The 17,280-nt window shown below is 36.4% G+C and overlaps 2 protein-coding genes across 2 annotated transcripts; one reads left to right on the top strand and one right to left on the bottom strand.

The window, feature by feature from the left end:
* The first annotated feature begins 5,150 nt into the window (after window positions 1–5,150).
* Window positions 5,151–8,584, top strand: LOC112170515 (receptor expression-enhancing protein 4). Its single transcript, XM_024307839.2, has 7 exons — window positions 5,151–5,346; window positions 5,449–5,475; window positions 5,568–5,690; window positions 6,597–6,840; window positions 7,020–7,082; window positions 7,314–7,400; window positions 7,557–8,584. Exons 1-7 carry the CDS (start codon window positions 5,291–5,293, stop codon window positions 8,412–8,414), a joined length of 1,458 nt encoding a protein of 485 aa, XP_024163607.1. The 5' UTR covers window positions 5,151–5,290; the 3' UTR covers window positions 8,415–8,584.
* Window positions 8,585–9,399: 815 nt separating this feature from the next.
* On the bottom strand, window positions 9,400–16,670 carry LOC112170514 (methylmalonate-semialdehyde dehydrogenase [acylating], mitochondrial). Its single transcript, XM_024307838.2, has 19 exons — window positions 16,514–16,670; window positions 16,340–16,434; window positions 16,174–16,245; window positions 15,897–16,058; window positions 15,729–15,807; window positions 15,478–15,632; window positions 14,943–15,006; window positions 14,452–14,531; window positions 13,739–13,804; window positions 13,120–13,170; window positions 12,874–13,025; window positions 11,902–11,992; window positions 11,571–11,651; window positions 11,386–11,463; window positions 10,630–10,665; window positions 10,489–10,532; window positions 10,314–10,392; window positions 9,877–9,967; window positions 9,400–9,739 (listed from the first exon to the last, which is right to left on the bottom strand). The coding sequence occupies exons 1-19, from the start codon at window positions 16,536–16,538 to the stop codon at window positions 9,627–9,629; spliced, it is 1,614 nt and encodes a 537-aa protein (XP_024163606.1). The 5' UTR covers window positions 16,539–16,670; the 3' UTR covers window positions 9,400–9,626.
* Window positions 16,671–17,280: the final 610 nt, after the last annotated feature.

Here is a 17,280-nt window from a genome sequence, read left to right as displayed (position 1 = left end):
ACGAAGAACTTGAAAATCCTTGAAAGCAAGCAATCTTCTAGGGACGACACAAGGGTGGATGGTGGCTAGGATCTTGATGTATTGCATGACTTCTTCTCCTCCTTGGTTGAGACGCAGAGCTTCTGAAGACTAGAGAATGGAGAGAATTTTTTCTGATGTTTATTTTCTGAGGGAGAGAGGTGTGTTGTGGTCTGTGTGCCAATGAGATCCTATTTATAGGAGGATGTCAACTTAGTCTCCAAGTCTTCAAGATTGATCCACACAACATTAGCTAATCAGATAATTCCACGTCAGCTTTGCTATGTCATCCAACCAATGAGAAGCCTCCAATTTAACACCTTGATTTAGGGAGATTATCTTTGCATGATTATTTTCTGATTTTTCTCTTAATTTTCGGCCAAAATACTCTTGAGTGAAAATAGGAATGAATCCTTGTTTTGGACCTTTTCTCCCTTAAATTTCTCCATGGCTTTATCCTCAATGTCCTCCCCTTGATTTTCTCTTGATTTTCACATTAATACTACAGATTTTAATTCCTTAATTTTGGCCAACATATCTTGAGGAAATTGAGGAACGAATCTGGACTTGTTTTGAGCCTTATCTTGTTGCACACACTTCACCCTTCCTTGAAACTCTCCCTTGATATTCTCCAACGTAATCTTTTTTATCTTCCTTTGATTTTCATGTTGTCTTTGTGATCTTCTCTTGATAATTCACGGCAATTAAGGATTTATTCTCCAAAATCCCTCCTTGATGTTCATAAAACCCTAAATCCAATGGGCTTCCTCCATTTGCCGAAAATCCAAATTAATCCAGAAGATTCTTGGGCCTCCATGTGTCATCTTCAAGCCATAAGGTCTCCTAGTGCCATCAGGATTCCTCACATTTAGCCATTTTTCCAATCATACTTCCTGGTTGACTCAGGAGTCTTGCTTTGACAAAGTTTCTTTTTCTGAACAAGGTTTCTTGGTTGAAACAGGATTTCCTAGCTAGACCAGGAAAACTTCATTTCTTCTTTTCAGCTCATTTATGCTCCATTTTCTCCATGAGACCTAAAAAATAGAAACTAAATTAAAAATGATTAAGTAAAGGAAATAACTAAGCAAAATACGGGGAGTTAAATATTAAAATGTCGCATTAAAATGCTCCTATCAATTTTCACAAAATGGTGTTTACACAGTACCAACAGGCTATTCGAGTTTTTCAATCTAATAATGGCGGAGATATGTTAATGGCCCTATGCAGGAGTTTATGCAATCTCATGGAATTCGACATTAGACTTCAAATTCATACACTCCTCAGCAGAATGGGTTGGCAGAAAGAAAGAATCGGCAATTTCTTGAAGTTGTTTGTGCCTCCTTGTTTAGCATGCATGTACCTCGTGAATACTGGGGGGAAGCTGTGAAATCCGCTACCTACCTCATTAATCGTACTCCTTCTCAGGTGATTGAATTTCAAAACCCTTAACAACAGCTTCAGAAACTTCTTTCACTTCCGTCGTTGGATAACTTGGAACCTCGTATGTTTGGATGCATAGCCTATGTTCATATTCCCAAGCCTCAATGAATAAGCTTGATTCTCGTGCCCGTAAGTGTATATTTGTTGGTTATGCTGAATTTCAGAAGGGTTATCGGTGTTATGATCCTCTTACTGGCACCATACATGTCTCTCTTGATGTTGCTTTTCGTGAATTTGAGCCCTATTATTTAGGGGGAGTTTCAGAGTCTTCCCTTCAAGGGGAGAGAGGTTGTGTTATTTGAATTTGAAGAATTAGAAGCCTTGGAAGAGAAATTTGGAGTTGGAAATTCTCCAGCATCAGTAGACAACGAAAAAGAGAAAGGAAAAGAAAAAGGAGAGTCTGGCATTGGAAACGAGAAAGAAAGAGAAAAAGGATAAGGAAGAGAAAAAGGAGTAGAAAGAGAAAGAGAAGAGGGAGAACAAAGAGTGTCTGACGTTGGAAACAAGGAAAAAGGAGAAGAAAGAGAAAAAGGGCAAAGGAAGAAAGAAAGATAAAAGGACGAATCTAGGAACATTGATTCAATTGGTGGTGGACCAGTGAGGTCCCCAGCATACCAAACTTACCAAAACACATGCAGCCGACGTCATGACCAATGCAATCGCCAGGAAAGTGACAATGACGTTTCAATGCTTCTTGGAATGCATGAAACGTCACAAGCTGATGAATTACTCATTGACCAGCCCAATTGTGATACACCCAATGAAGATAATATAATTCAGAGTTCTAATCTGTCAGAGTTTTTCCCCCCTTTTGCATCGTCAACTTAAGAATCCGCTGCGAATGTCCCTCCTCAGGTACCTTTAATTTCAAATGAATCATCTGAGGTAGATAATATTGAGCCTAGAAAATCACAGAGGGTTACCAACGGTATTCCTAAGAAACAATATGAACCGGACATTAAAACCAAAGCTAAGTATCCTATAGCTAATTACATGTCTAACCATAGGTTTTCTAGGTCACATGCACTTGTTGTTGATTAATTATCCACTGTATCTATTCCTAGTAGTGTACAGGATGCTTTGGCGGATCCTAAGTGGACTCAAGCGATGAATGAAGAACTAGAGGCTTTGCAGAAAAACTCGACTTGGGATATTGTGACTATGCCTACTGGAAAGAAGACTGTTGGATGTTGATGGGTGTTTATTGTGAAACTTAAAGCTAATGGGAGCATTGACAGGTACAAAGCAAGATTAGTTGCCAAATAATACATCCATGGCTATGGAATTGATTATGAAGAGACGTTTGCCCCTGTAGCAAAGATCAATACTGTTTGAATCTTGATTTCACTTGCAGCAACTAAAGATTGGCCTCTACATCAGTTTGATGTGAAGAATGCTTTCCTCAATGGAAACTTGGAGGAAGAAGTGTATATGGATATGCCACTAGGAATCAAAAATATGCCTTGCGATACTGACAAGGTTTGTAAGTTGAAGAAGTCTCTGTATGGTTTGAAGCAGTCTCCAAGAGCTTGGTTTGGAAGGTTCTCTAAGTCTATGAGGGTGTTCGGATATAGACAAAGCAACTCAGAACATACCTTGTTCATCAAGTGTAATCAGGGTAGGATTACCACACAGATAGTATATGTTGATGATACGATTGTCACAGGGGATGATCTAAAAGAGATGGTGGCCCTAAAAAAAAATCTTTCTAAGAAGTTTGAGATGAAGGACCTTGGGCAATTAAAGTACTTTCTTGGAATCGAAGTTGCAAGGTCTAAGAAGGGGATTTCTTTTTCCCAACGTAAGTATGTACTTGACTTGTTAGCTGAGACTGGGATGCTTAATTGCAATCCTATTGAGACACCAATCGAGATGAACCACAACCTAGCCATCTATCCAGATCAAGTTCCAACGGATAAAGGAAGGTACCAACGTCTAGTAGGGAGACTTATTTATCTTTCTCATACTAGACCTGATATTGCTTATGCTGTGAGTGTGGTTAGTCAGTTTATGCATTGTCCAAGTGAAGAGCATATGGATGCAGTCTATCGCATTCTGAGATACCTTAAGATGGCACCTGGAAGAGGTTTGTTGTTTGAAAAAAATGATGAGTTGGAAGTTGCGGGGTACACGAATGCAAATTGGGCTGGCAATAAGACAGACAGACGATCCACATCTGGGTATTTTACATTTGTTGGAGGAAACCTCGTGACTTGGCACAGTAAGAAACAGAAGGTTGTTGCTAGGTCAAGTGTTGAAGTCGAGTTTCGAGGTATGGCACATGGAGTTTGTGAGATGTTGTGGATTCATAATGTGTTGAAAGATTTGAGTTTTAAACTCAAGAAGTCTATGAACTTGCATTGTGATAGCATATCTGCTATCTAAATTGCTCGTAATCCTGTACAACATGACCAGACTAAGCAGGTGGAAGTAAATCGGCATTTCATTAAGGAAAACCTGGATAGGAAGATTATCTGTTTCCCTTTCGTGTATACAGAAGATCAGTTAGCAGATGTTCTTACGAAAGGAGTGTCAAGGAAAGTGTTTGACAACTCAATTGACAAGTTGGGCATGATCGACATCTATGAACCAACTTGAGGCGGAGTGTAGAATATTCTGTAAATATTTACTTTCCTTGTACATGTAGATTACGTATTCTGTATAATTGTAGGAGATTTTTTCCTATTAGGATTACTCTTGTATCTCTTTATAAACCTCCTTTTTTGGAGAGGAATATTATTGAAGCATTCTAAACATATCGAATTCTTATTTTCTACTAGAAGAACTGACAGAATTTTTTTTTTTTTTTTTTTTTTAAGAATAAAGGGTAAATTGGTCATAAAATGACCAAAATATGCTAGCTACTAGCTTCAGTAACGGAGCTAACGGCCCCAGGTACATATATTCAGTCGGAGTACGAATCTCAAGTACCGTTATGATAACTCTGAAACTTGATGTACCGAAGTTTAAAAAGTGAGACAGTTCAGGTACCATTTGGACCAATGTCCCTTTTCAAAACCAAAATTTCTTTGGTTACTAACCACTAATAAACCTTTATTGGGGGCATTAAACTGTTATTACCCCCCTTCCCCCAATAAACATCCTTAGACTTTCAAAATGCTTTCTGTAGTTTTTGACCCCTCAGAAAACCTTTATTTGGGGGCAGTAAACGTAAAAAACCTTTATTTGGGGGCAGTAAATGTTTATTGACTTGCAAAAAGCCCATAATAAATCTCCATTTTCAATCATTTTTGCAGGTTTTTGTTGTCCAACAAACACAAAACAACATATACATCAATTTATAACGGATTTCGTCCACAAACCCTATATTTGACAGAATTTCACACATGCAAATCCAACCTTCTCATCTACAAACTCGATTAACCAAATTTAGGCTACAAACAACTTTAAAATGCATATTCAATTTCACAGAATACTCCAAAATCTCAAAAGTGAAATCGGATATTGAATTTTTAACCAACATGTCACAGCTCACGAACTAAAAGTTAGTAGTTGGTTTCTGAAATAAATTTTTAATTAATTATTTATTTATGATTTAACTTTTTCATCTCTAACAATTAGAAAAATATATAAAAATATTTAATATTTTAAGATTGTAAAAGTAAAAAAAGTCAGTTATGGTGAGCAACGCCTCTACGGCTCTACTCTTGCAAAACTTCAAGGTTCCATTTCCCCGCTGTACGAACACTAGTCTTTTGGTCATAAAAAAGAAAAAGAAAAAGTAAGGTCTTCTCCAAGTCTTTCGAATTCCGAGACGAGAATTTGATTCGACACTGCAGCCCGTAGCCATACGAAGACACTGAAGCTCAAGATGGGCTTACTGGGTCTTGTTGGATTTGCGCTCCAATGCTTTGGTGTTCTTGCATGGTACGCTTCCTCTACGAAGATGAACGTTCACCCTGGTAAAGTTGAGAAAAATTTTCTCAGAATATAATAACAATTTTGGTTTTGTTTATGATTTACTTGCAGGCCTCTCTTTGCTCTCGGCTATCCTCTGTAAGTCCCTCTCTGACTTAACAATTGTAATATTTAACTCATGATGATGATGGTGATCATGATGATGGTTTCCCTGATCATTATTCTGACAGGTGTTCTTCCATTAGAGCAATCGAGACAAATTCCATTACAGATACTCACAAGATAAATACGTATTGGGTTGTCTTCTCATTGATCTTGCTATTTGAGCATGCTTTTATGAAGTTTCTTGAATGGTAATTCTTTATTTTCTTTTGCTTTTTTATTGGGTATTTCTATTTTTGATTGCCAATCAATGAAAGATCACAAATTTTGGAGCCTTGTATAATGCAGGCAAGATAACAGTGGTGAAATCCTATTTGTAATGTGGACTGAAAGTTGTTAATTATCCCCAAATTTTTTGCAATTGAATTGGTTATTCGTGCTTATATTTGTAACTACATACTGAAAGAAATGAAAAAGTAGTAGTAAAATTTAGAAAGCAATCTTTAAACATTTCCTACCCATTACCAGAATTGATACAAAAGAAACTTTTCACACTATGGCTGTACTTAAATGCTGGACATGTAGTGACAGGTATAAAATGCAGAGTTGGCATGACATATCCATTGTTTTTGGTATAATCGAGGAGAAATGGAGTGTTTTTCTTCACTAAGGAACAGAAAGTTTCACGAGTCGTTTTGAAAGTAACATCTAGACGGATATGATATATGTATGTGTATTGTTATATTAGATAAAGCATTGTTACTTTTGTAAGGGGAAATATTGATAACCATAGTTTGTTTAGATGTAGATGATCCTCATGTGTAAAGAGTAGGATTACATGAATTTTCTGTTCTTTGTTGTTCTCTAATGTACTTCAAGCTTTTCTAATGGATGTAATATATCATTTCAGTTTCAAACTCAATGTCAAATCAATATATTTGCATGTACCAATGTATATCTGTGAGGAAGCCTTCATTCCTTTTTCTTTTATCCAGATGTTTTTATGTGTTTTTCAATGAAAAGAGCTACTTAGTTTGATATCAGTCAGGTTTCCTTTATGACAAAGTGCTGAATCTTGTTATAATTTTTCAATGATCGCGATGTAATATTCGTTTCATTAACTTTAGTTTCCTATTTTCCATTTCAATACCTATCAGGTTCCTGCTATGGCCATACATTAGGCTACTGATTGTCTTCTTTTTGGTGATGCCCCATTTTGATGGTGCTTTATATGTCTATAAACACCTTATATGTCCATGCCTCTCCATGGATCCCCAAATTGTTATCAACTCGTTCAACAAGCGGAAGGAGTCCTTTGTGAGGGATAACTTTCTCTCTGAGGTGGAGAGATATGTAAAGGAAAATGGACCTGAAAGTTTGGAAAAATTTATTCCTTGCAAGGTAAGCAGATCTTGTTACTTGTATCATTCTATTTATTCATTAAGTACATGAATGCTTCAAAATTTGAAATTTGAGAAAACACAAAATCAGTCTTGGTCAGTAGTACCTTTGATGAAATCATTGTTAGGGATTGATTACTAGCTCCTGACCTGGTGTCTCACTCCAATTTTTTGTTTCAGTCAACAAGGACAAATCTCGATGTACAAGAGTTCAATGCAGTTTCATCCATGGATAATGAAGCGGTAGAATGCATAAGATCCTTTATGTGATTCATGAAGATGTCATGGTTCTTTCAATACAGTATTAGTCATTTTGAGCTAGATGACTTGCCTAATAATCCCAAATGGCATAGGAAATATCTTAGTTGTTTAATGTGATCACTGATAAACCCTGAAATTCTGGCTTTCTTTTATTACTTCAACTGACCTAACTATTAAGGTGATGATCTGACCTTTCCTTGTCTTTTCTTATAGTCAAAATCCTTAAAGCCGAATGATCGACAGAATGATATCAAAGCTGTGCCGGTAACGGCAAAAAAGAAGCAAACAACTGCTACTCAAGTAAGGTTTCACATGAATTTGAGCTTTACTCTTTATGTGGAATGTTTTGTTCATGTTTACTTTCTTTATTGCAAAAGAATTGTGTCCATTTCAGGAGTGTATAAATTAAATGGAAAAAAAAAAAATCCTTTTGAACCTTGTTTCATTGCTTGTCAGGCAGAGCCTAATCTCACTGTGAATGAAGATGGATTTTCTTCTAGGAAGATGAATGAAAAAGTCATCGAAGTTGCAGCCGACAGGGAAATTCTGAAGACTCCGCCTCCAATGAGAGTCCAGAAGGAGTGGACCACAGTCAATCCGGTGCAAAGTCAAACTAATGCAACTTTGAATTCCCCTCTCGGTGATAATAAACACAAGGCTACATACGAGGCACTGAACATAAAGAATGAGGCAGAGCCTAAGCTCACTTGCCCTGAAAACCGTACTGTTGCAGGTATAGAAGATCCAGAGTCTCCTAAAGAAGTCCAGAAAGAGTGGACTTGTGCTCTTTGTCAGGTAACTACTTCAAGTGAAAGCATTTTGAATTCCCACCTGCAAGGGAGAAGACACAAGGCAGCATATGAGGCACTGAAAGCAAGGAACCAGGCATTTGTGTCCAAGATTGCCCCAGCTTCAAGTGCAGAAACATCCAATCAACCGAATAAGGAGCCAGGAAAGAGTATTCCGAGCAGTGGATCAAAACAAAAAGTTCCTGTAAGTGAAAATGTGCAAGGCCAGAAAAATAGTAGTCCAGCTCAAATCACAAAGAAGCACCACAAACAGAAAGAGGAGCGCGCAGACGGTGTATCCAGCAATGGCCAGAAAGGGAAAATTCCTATACACGTCGAGAAGGTACAAAGTCAACAAACGAAGCCAAATAAAGTTCCAAGGGTGAAGAGTTCTTTGTGGTGCACAATTTGTAGCATACGCTGTCCTGGTGAGATTGACTTGCTGTCTCATCTCAAGGGAAAAAAACACAAGGAAAAGGTGCAAGAACTACAAGAGAACCTAATCAAGCCCAGGGACCCTTTGTAATACCGCAACTGGTGAGTTTGACATGGTATATCATCTTAATTTAATTGCCGTCATAGTTTATTACCAGAAACGCAGGTTGTGGAGATATGCTTAAAAAACTCTTGTAATTCTGATTTATTTCTCTTTGCCAAGCAACTGAAGACATTTCGTGATCAGTTTAAATCATGTTCTATGATCTACATGAGTTGCATCCCCTTTAAAGGCTAACAGGACCTCACAAACTTACTCAACACGTGCTTAATATATAGACAAAAACAACGTAATTGGCTTATATGAGTTCCATTGACTTTACCCTTCAACAAAGGCCCTCTTTCACGGCAACCACTACATAAAATAACTACAAATTCCATATGCTCAAAACCCCTCAAGTAATGTATTCAAAGCCAAGTGAATGGTGGAAAACTATGGGCTTATTGTCTCGCATGGTCCAAAAAAATAGCTAGAAGCCCTTGTGTCAAACTCATGTTTTAATTTTTTCACAAATACAGCTTCTGGTTTTGTAATTGGGGAACTGGGATTCAAAAGACTATGGTCCTAAACCATAAGTCCTAAAGCCCTTGCTTTAACAGAAGGATTCCTCTGCGCACAAGATGGAGGGTATTTGAAAATTATGCTAAAATGGAAAGTGGATGCAGCATTCCTTGGCATCTAAAGATGCTCATACTTGACATCAACTCTCTTGTTCGAAGAGATCCCGTTTTCTCACATCTTGGGCTTGTGATCTTACACTTTCGACCTAGAATTTGTTGCCCTAACCGATAGTCCAGTTTACTAGGATTGGCAATTGAATTCCAAAGGAAACTGATTCTTCCAGCAGAACTTAAATGTTATGCTAGAACAACTTCAAGTCTACTTGACACTGAACAGAGCTAAATCAAAGTCTAGGGGGCAGTGATAATTCCTTTTTCTTTGTTTCTGTCAGTAAATTCTTTAGTTTAAGTCATTTTTTGCTCCGAGTATGGCCACATATTCTCTTGGCCAAAGATAACTCTGCGCTTCCAACGCAACAACATTAATAGGTATATCTTAAACTAATACAGGTTGTTTCTTTTGACATTCACTTAGCTATTGGGGTTTAGGCCCTATACCAACTGCCCACTTCTTCAAAAGAAAACACCAAATGTGGTAGATAGCAAACATATAAAGGGAAGAAGAGACCTTGACATTGATTTATTGTAATGAGTTCCAGTTGGTACAATGTTTTGTAGACAACTATGCCTTTTGAGAAGTTGGCATGGCAAGATTAACTACATTGCTGCCTGGTAAACTTTTCCACTGCTGGGTTACTGTTTTGATCTGGGTGAAAAAGTTAACACCTGCCTTGCCTGTAATTAAATAACAAACTCGGTAATTAATACCTCAAAGGAATTATTTACAATCAGCTTTTAACCAATAACTAGCAAAATAGATCACTACTATCACCAAACATAAAGCCAAGTAACTGGGAAAAGATAGGTCATACCATAGAAGTTCAAATCCCCTGCAAAAGATGCCTTGCTGCCAGTAAATGAGAAAAAGGGCAAGGGAACTGGAATAGGAACGTTGATACCAACCTGTTTCATACTCGAAATAAGTTAGAAATTATATAAAATGTATTAACTTTTCTTGCCAGGTTGTTCTTAATAAGTTGACCATCACAATTCATCAGTAATAAAGCTAGAAGGGAGACTGTAAACACCGGCCAGCGCAGCCAAGAAAAATTTGTAATTTAGTTTCTTGTTTGAACTTTCTATCAGTCCAACTATTATTCTTGCAAATTCAGCTACATAAGATGCTCAAAAACACTGCCCAGCAGAGCCAAGAAAAAATTTGTAATATAGTTTCTTGTTTGAACTTTCTATCAGTCCAATTATTTTTCTTGCAGATTCAGCTACATAAGATGCTCAAAAACGTAATTACCTGCCCAGCCTCAATCTCCGTCTGAAATTTCCTAGCAGCTACCCCAGATGTAGTAAATATAGAAGCGCCATTGCCATATCTGTTCCAAAAAATAAAGTCCAAAAATAATGAACCCCGCAGAATACTTGGGAAATTGTTCTAATATTAAGGAAATAAGGGAAGCAACAATGAGTACCTGTTTCTGTTAACAATGCTTATTGCCTCTTCTAGACTGTCAGCCTGGTATTAAGAAGAAAAAATGTATGTTAGCAATCTCCTTGCCAGGAAAAGAAAAGAGGTGCCACGCTGAGAAACAGGAATGTAGTCATCTATATACCTCCAAGCAAAGAAGAACTGGACCAAAAATTTCTTCCTGCACAGAAGGTAGAAGATAAATAAGTTCCCATCATCATAAAATCCAAACAATTTACCAACGGGTACAAGTCTATCCTATCCACTGAAGAATATATTGATATCCAAGTTCATAACTATGAAATATCAATGTTGGAGGATTCTTCAGCAACACAAACAGTGGAAAATGATGTATAAAAAACTATAGTTTACAAAAATTGCTAATTGATACAGTAGGATGGATAGTGAACAAGCTGATTGAAATGGGTCAATGATCACAAATAGTTTTATGTCTTTTTTTAACCCTCTTATTTGAGCCATAAAATTAGAAGGGAAGAATGTCCACCAGAAGAAGAATTTTGAAAATCTTCACCATTCACACTAGTGCTAAAATCCATTATTCCTAAAAAGAACCTAAATAATGTACTTTCCTCATTTCATTATATTCTGGCCAGATATTGGATTGATGATATCCTCCATTCCCATATCCATATCAGTGGCTTCATAAACAGATATGTTGGTGGATATTTTAATTCATGATCTACCAAGTGCTCTCTAGAAACTAAGACTGATCCACCAAGCAGAAAACAAAATGGAAAATTTAAGGAAAAGAAAAATGCCAAAAAGAAAAAAAGAAATATTTTCATTCATGATCTACCAAGTGCTCTCTAGAAACTAAGATTGATCCACCAAGCAGAAAATAAAATGGAAAGTTTAAGGAAAAGAAATATGTCAAAAATACCTTGTAGCACTCCATGTCAGCTGTAACATTTGATAAGATAGTAGGGCCAATAAAATTGCCATGCTCATAACCTGGGACCTGCATGTCATGCATGAAGGAATCAGAGCAAATCAATCTCTCTGAAAACCGAGTCAGTTGCATATATAGACATTAAGAGGAAAATTATTAAATCTACAAAAAAGTACCACTATATCTCGCCCATCCAGCAGTAGCTTGGCACCACTTTCAACACCAGATTGGATTAGATTGCATATGCGCTCCTTGGCCTGTGAGTGAATCCCATAACATGTCATTAATAAAATCTAAAAAGCAACCATGTCACCCTGATGTTTTCAAGGACCTGATACCGCTGCCTTAACAACATATGCTATTTTTGGCAACAGCTATGTAAATAATGGATAATATATAGAAAGACAACTTTCAATATCACTATTGTGTCTCTTGAAAAATAAAAATCATAATCTTGTCGTAAAATTGGTCTTCAGGAAAAAAAAAAAGGAACTTCCATGCACATACTTGCTTGCTAATCACAGGACCAAGGTCAGCATCAGGTTCTGTTCCTGAACTTACTTTCAGTGATTTTCCGTACTCCACAAGTTTATTCTCCCTGGAAAAGAGTAATAGTTTAAATCTAATGTCAGTTATTCATTTTGTTTTTTAAGAAATGACATTGAAATAATAATAATCTTAAGGCGGAGACTACAAGGATACAAATAAAAAATACAGATGAACATAGTAAAGTAGGTAGAAAATTCCTTTTCTCTAATGTACATAGCAAAGAATTGGATCTTAATATGTCAGTCTTCTTAAACATGTGGTTTGATTTTTCATTTTTCCAGAAATACAAAGGTATATTTCATACAAGAACTGTGGAAATGGTTAGTAAATATACTTTACTAAACCTATATGTTACCAGATGGGAAAATGTTGGAACTCGAAATTTACAGGAACATTGAACCAGGGAGGTCATTTTGCTTGACAAGTGAAAGGAGCTAGGCAAGACAAGTGCCATATAGATTATCTAAAGATTGAGTAGAAGTATGAAATCTTTATAAATCTTGATTCTACAAGAAGAGTAGAACAATGTTCTTTTCATCAAAAAGTAAAATAATGATGACATGGTAACCAATTTCAATTAGGTCTTCGGAAAACAGAGTAATGTATCCACATTTGTTTTTAGTCTTCACAAGACCCACATTTTTTTTTTTTGGCAGAGTCCTTTAACTATGTAGAACATTGTGAGAGCAGCAAGTGGAAATGGTTTACTATCTTTTAGTGTCATTATCTTCTAATGCATATGACTACCAAGCAATTTAAAGGCCAATAGAAATTTTCCTGTAGTTATGCTCTGTATGTAGGTTTAATAGCTTTTAAGTTTTAACCTTCCAAAAAAAAATGACTAATGTGCCTAAACCTTGAGAAAATCAAACAAATTTGAAAGAGTAAAACTCAAAAATACGAAACAAACAACCAAAGAAAGTGCCATACCATGACTTTGAACCTCCAACGAAAACAACTGTGCTGAGTGCCATGCACCTCTGTCCTGCAGCACCAAAACCAGCGGCAACTAGAGCACTCAAAGTAGCATCAGGACTTGCATCAGGCATGACAATCCCATGATTTTTTGCCCCCATATTGGACTGGAAAAAGTAGCTTATCAGGTACCTATCAGTTCACCTTCAACAGTTCCAAAAAAATGAAGGCCACTACTTTCTCTTAAGAAAGCTGACTAACCTGAACGCGTTTCCCTTTAGCTGATGCTCTTGAATATATGTGCATGCCAGCCTTTTGATGTAAAGAATATTGTGTAAGAGTACAGTTAGGAAAACTAATTAGCATGACAGGAAAAATTGCGAAAAAGAAAAACTGAGAAGATCACATGTGTTTGTCCCAGAACCATATTTATTCTATAAATGCTAAAGCAGCTATTCTGCCAAAGATAGTGATAGCATACTCACCCATCTCAAAGACTGTTGACAACAAAGGTAAAAGTGGAACTTGAATCCCACACAAAAAACTATAACTCGAGGAATATCTTCAGAAAGACAATTCATATTGAAAATATGTCATATTTGAAACTCAAGCGCTTTCATTCTTAAACTTAGACATGTTTGCATTTCTTGCTTGAATGAAAACCACTTTCACAGACAAACTACGAATCTATACTTATCCTCATTAACTTCATATGCAGGCTATCAACTCCATTGTAGATTAAACCCTAAACCAACCAGATAGACAACTAGTAGGACTATTTGGGTTATCAACATGCAAATATGCATCAACTAATGAATTAATGATACATAATACAACACAGGAACTGGAGCAAGGATGCAATCACGATGAGAATACTTACTGTATTAGAACCCACAAATGATACAGCTCTGATATCATCATCATCACAAATTGCATTAACAATATCCTGCCACAAAGTACTACGCGTTTAGGAAAACCAAGTTCTCAAAGGTAGCAAACTTATTACAGAGTACCCAAATTTAAACACAACTGTACAAAATATAGTAAATTCAAATATTGAGATATTTAGAGGTGAAAACCAACAATCATCAGAAAGAGAAATTGCACCGCACAATTAGTGGTTACCAAATTCCTGCTTGTCTCCAGGAGAAAATATCTTCTTCACAAAAATACATAAACCAAACCGAAGGAAAACCTTTGTTCACACACTCTCAATACCTGGAAGAGCATTCTCACTCAAACCGTTCGTGCAATCAAGCTAGAGTCACATGTCTAAGGATAACATGAAATATTTTTTTTTTAATTCAAAAAATGGAAAAGCTTTTCATTGTAGGAAAGGAATTCAAAGCTGCCATTAGCATCCCATTTTGGCTAATATTGATGATTTTCACAAAAACAAAAAAAAGGTAACTCCAAGCAAGTCAAGGAAAACAACTTATTTTTGTGCATCCCTTACTTTTATTCTCACCAATATCAAGTAGCATATCAGTAAAGATCCGAAATAAGAGCAAAAGAATACCTAACCATCTACTTGGGCAAAACTGAAGATAAGTAATGTATAGGTAAGTAAAAGTAGTTTGAGTGCAGGCATACATTGGTTCCATGAACAATATTTAAGACACCATCAGGCAACCCAGCCTCCATTGCCAACTCTGCTAGCAGTACAGAAGCACCTGCGGAAAAGAAAGTATAGCCCCCAATTGGTAAGAAAAATTCAAAAGAAAATTATGTGAATATAATATAACATGACAGATGATTTCAATAGATGGATGCAATTGGTAGATTCTAGAAAAGTAGATGTAAGCCTCTTATATGACTTCAGATTTAAAACAGAGTACAAGTAAACTAATCCCATGAGAATAACATCCTTCAAGTTCCCTAGGAAAAAAATTCTTGTTCCACAAATAACATCAACAAGCAGAAACAGCACCTACTATATTAAAAACCTAAAATAATTTATACACCAACATCAGGAAGCATATTGAATCTTTCTCATGTTTACTCTTCCCTTTTGATTTTATAAACACAAAGTTGAGGGAGGTAATGCTCCAGGATTAGATACACAAAATTTAAGTCACAATCACCTGGATCTTTTTCTGATGGCTTTAGGATAAAGGTATTCCCACAGGCAACTGCAATTGGGAACATCTGCGGTAAGATCATGAGACAAACAATTAGAAATGGTTGATGTTTTCTTTTTCATTCTCTGGAAAACTGAACACTCAACTACCATTTAAAAATCCGGAAAAAAATAAATGTAGTAGAAGTAGTAGTGGCTTTAGTGTGCTTGTGTGCTTATGTGAAAATAAATATGGAAAGCTGAGATAGAGGGAGGGAGGGAGGGGGGGTTTCGGACACCGGAATCCACTACAGTATCAGAAGCTGCAGTGTTGAAGCAGATGCATCATGACAGTGTCTTGCCGAAGCATTTACGCGACACACACACACACACGAATCCTGTTGTATAACTTATGAACAATAAGAGAAAAAGAGGTGAAGGCAAAAGAAGAAATATGTTTTCAGACATGCACGGTCAATCATGCAAATGATAAAAATTAGAAAGGACAGCAGTCAGTCAATCATCCAAGTAGAAGGGGAAAAAAGAGATAGTAGGCTCACCCATAATGGAATCATTGCCGGAAAGTTGAACGGACAAATCCCGGCACAAACACCAAGTGGCTCTCTAATGCTATACGTGTCAATTCCATTTGATACATTAGAAACATATTCCCCCATTTGAAGAGTCGCTGTGCCACATGCATGTTCTACCACCTCTGAATAAGAAAAACGCAAAAATAATCATCACCGACTAAAACTCCACTATTAAAATGCACAAAGTATTCTTAACAGCAAAGCGCGCGCGCACTAACCTAGCCCACGAAACACATCACCATGCGCATCCTTTAACGTCTTCCCCTGTTCTGTAGTAATATTCAAAGCTAACTTGTCCTGAAAATAGAACACAGTGATCAACATCACTCAACCAAAAGCATTTCATTTAAATCAAGGAAATAAAATTTGAAACCCATCACACTCACAATATCTCTCCGGATAAGCTCTTGCAGCTTAAACATGACACGCTGACGTGTCGTAACCGGTGTGTGACGCCACGACTGAAAAGCCTTCTTTGCTGAAGACACTGCGGCTTTGAACTCTTCATTTGTGGTCAACGGAACTTGCGAAACAACTTGTTGCGTGGCCTAAAACAAAAACAAATTAGAAAAAAAAAAAAAAAAAAAAAATCAGATTCATAAATTTAGCAACTAAAACAAGGGAAAAAAAAAAAGATACAAGTGAAGCATATGAAGAGCTTACAGGATTTATGACATCTATGGACGCAGAGGATTGTGAATTAACAAAAGCACCTCCAATTAGATTGGGAACTCTCTGATATTATACAAACAAATCAAACACGAAATTCAATAAACAAATTACAAACATCATAAGATTGGAAATCAAAATAGTAAGATGGATCGATTACCGGAGGAGTAGAAGACGAGGATGGCTCGGCCGCTGTGGAGAAATGAGAGCTACGGACAGCAAAGATCGTCGCTCTAAAAGCCTTGAGATTTCTCACTGCGAAACACAGACCATTTCACACAGTGCATCACAAAATCCAAATTCTATGAACAAAATGGTTTTGATTTTTCCGTACCTCTTGGAATTGAAAGCTGCAACATTTCTTCCTTCTCTGTTCTTCTTTAGATGAATTTTGATCGAGTAGTCAAGAGTGTCACTGAAAGGCCTACTGGATTTGGGCTTTTAAAGAAAAGGGTGGCGAGGAACTAGCGCCGTCCGATGGAACGCTGACGTCAGCGGAGTGATTCTTTTTGATAGTAACGGACGGTTGGCCTTTATTGTGGACACCTGGAGTGCGATCACTACTTACTATTTAAATATTTATTTGCTGACGATGGAGGGATAAGGGATATATCTTACACGTTATTGCTGCTGAGTGTGATAATAATATTTTTTTTGGAAATGTGAAATTTTTTTTTTCTTAATTCTTTTTTAGGAAATTTTAAATATACACCCCAAACTACTTAATACACATTCTTATTATTTTATATTTCAAATCAGATTTTATAGATACATTAAATGACCAAAATAGATATCTATATATTAAAACAAAAATAATAATAATCATATCTTCCTTATATGATTCTATAATTATAAATACAATAAATTTATATACATGCATCCTCATTTAAAATAAGAATAAAGTTAGAAACCATCTAATTTAAATTTTCCTTAAATAAATTGTAATTAAATGGGGTGAGAAACTATATAATTAAGAATTTTACAACTTTTACTATTTCATTCTTAATTGTTAGATAAAATCTCATGACCAATAAAATCAAAACAGTTGGCTATTACTATATGAATCTTGTTTTTACACATAGAAAACCCATATAAAAAGAG

Source organism: Rosa chinensis, chromosome 6 (genome assembly GCF_002994745.2).
Source record: "Rosa chinensis cultivar Old Blush chromosome 6, RchiOBHm-V2, whole genome shotgun sequence".
In the NCBI taxonomy this organism is placed as follows: Eukaryota; Viridiplantae; Streptophyta; class Magnoliopsida; order Rosales; family Rosaceae; genus Rosa; species Rosa chinensis.
This window is presented reverse-complemented; position numbering and strand designations above follow the sequence as displayed.

Bases quoted from the DNA above. Each gene is read 5' to 3' on its own strand.
- LOC112170514 (XM_024307838.2), bottom strand. From the start codon at position 16,538: ATGTTGCAGCTTTCAATTCCAAGAG. The intron at 15,808-15,896 runs GTGAGTGTGATG...TTCTATTTTCAG, and splicing joins AGCTTATCCGGAGAGATATT to GACAAGTTAGCTTTGAATAT. The intron at 14,532-14,942 runs GTGATTGTGACT...TCTTTTCCGCAG, and splicing joins GCCATCAGAAAAAGATCCAG to GTGCTTCTGTACTGCTAGCA.
- LOC112170515 (XM_024307839.2), top strand. From the start codon at position 5,291: ATGGGCTTACTGGGTCTTGTTGGATTTGCGCTCCAATGCTTTGGTGTT. The intron at 5,476-5,567 runs GTAAGTCCCTCT...TTATTCTGACAG, and splicing joins TTTGCTCTCGGCTATCCTCT to GTGTTCTTCCATTAGAGCAA. The intron at 7,401-7,556 runs GTAAGGTTTCAC...ATTGCTTGTCAG, and splicing joins AGCAAACAACTGCTACTCAA to GCAGAGCCTAATCTCACTGT.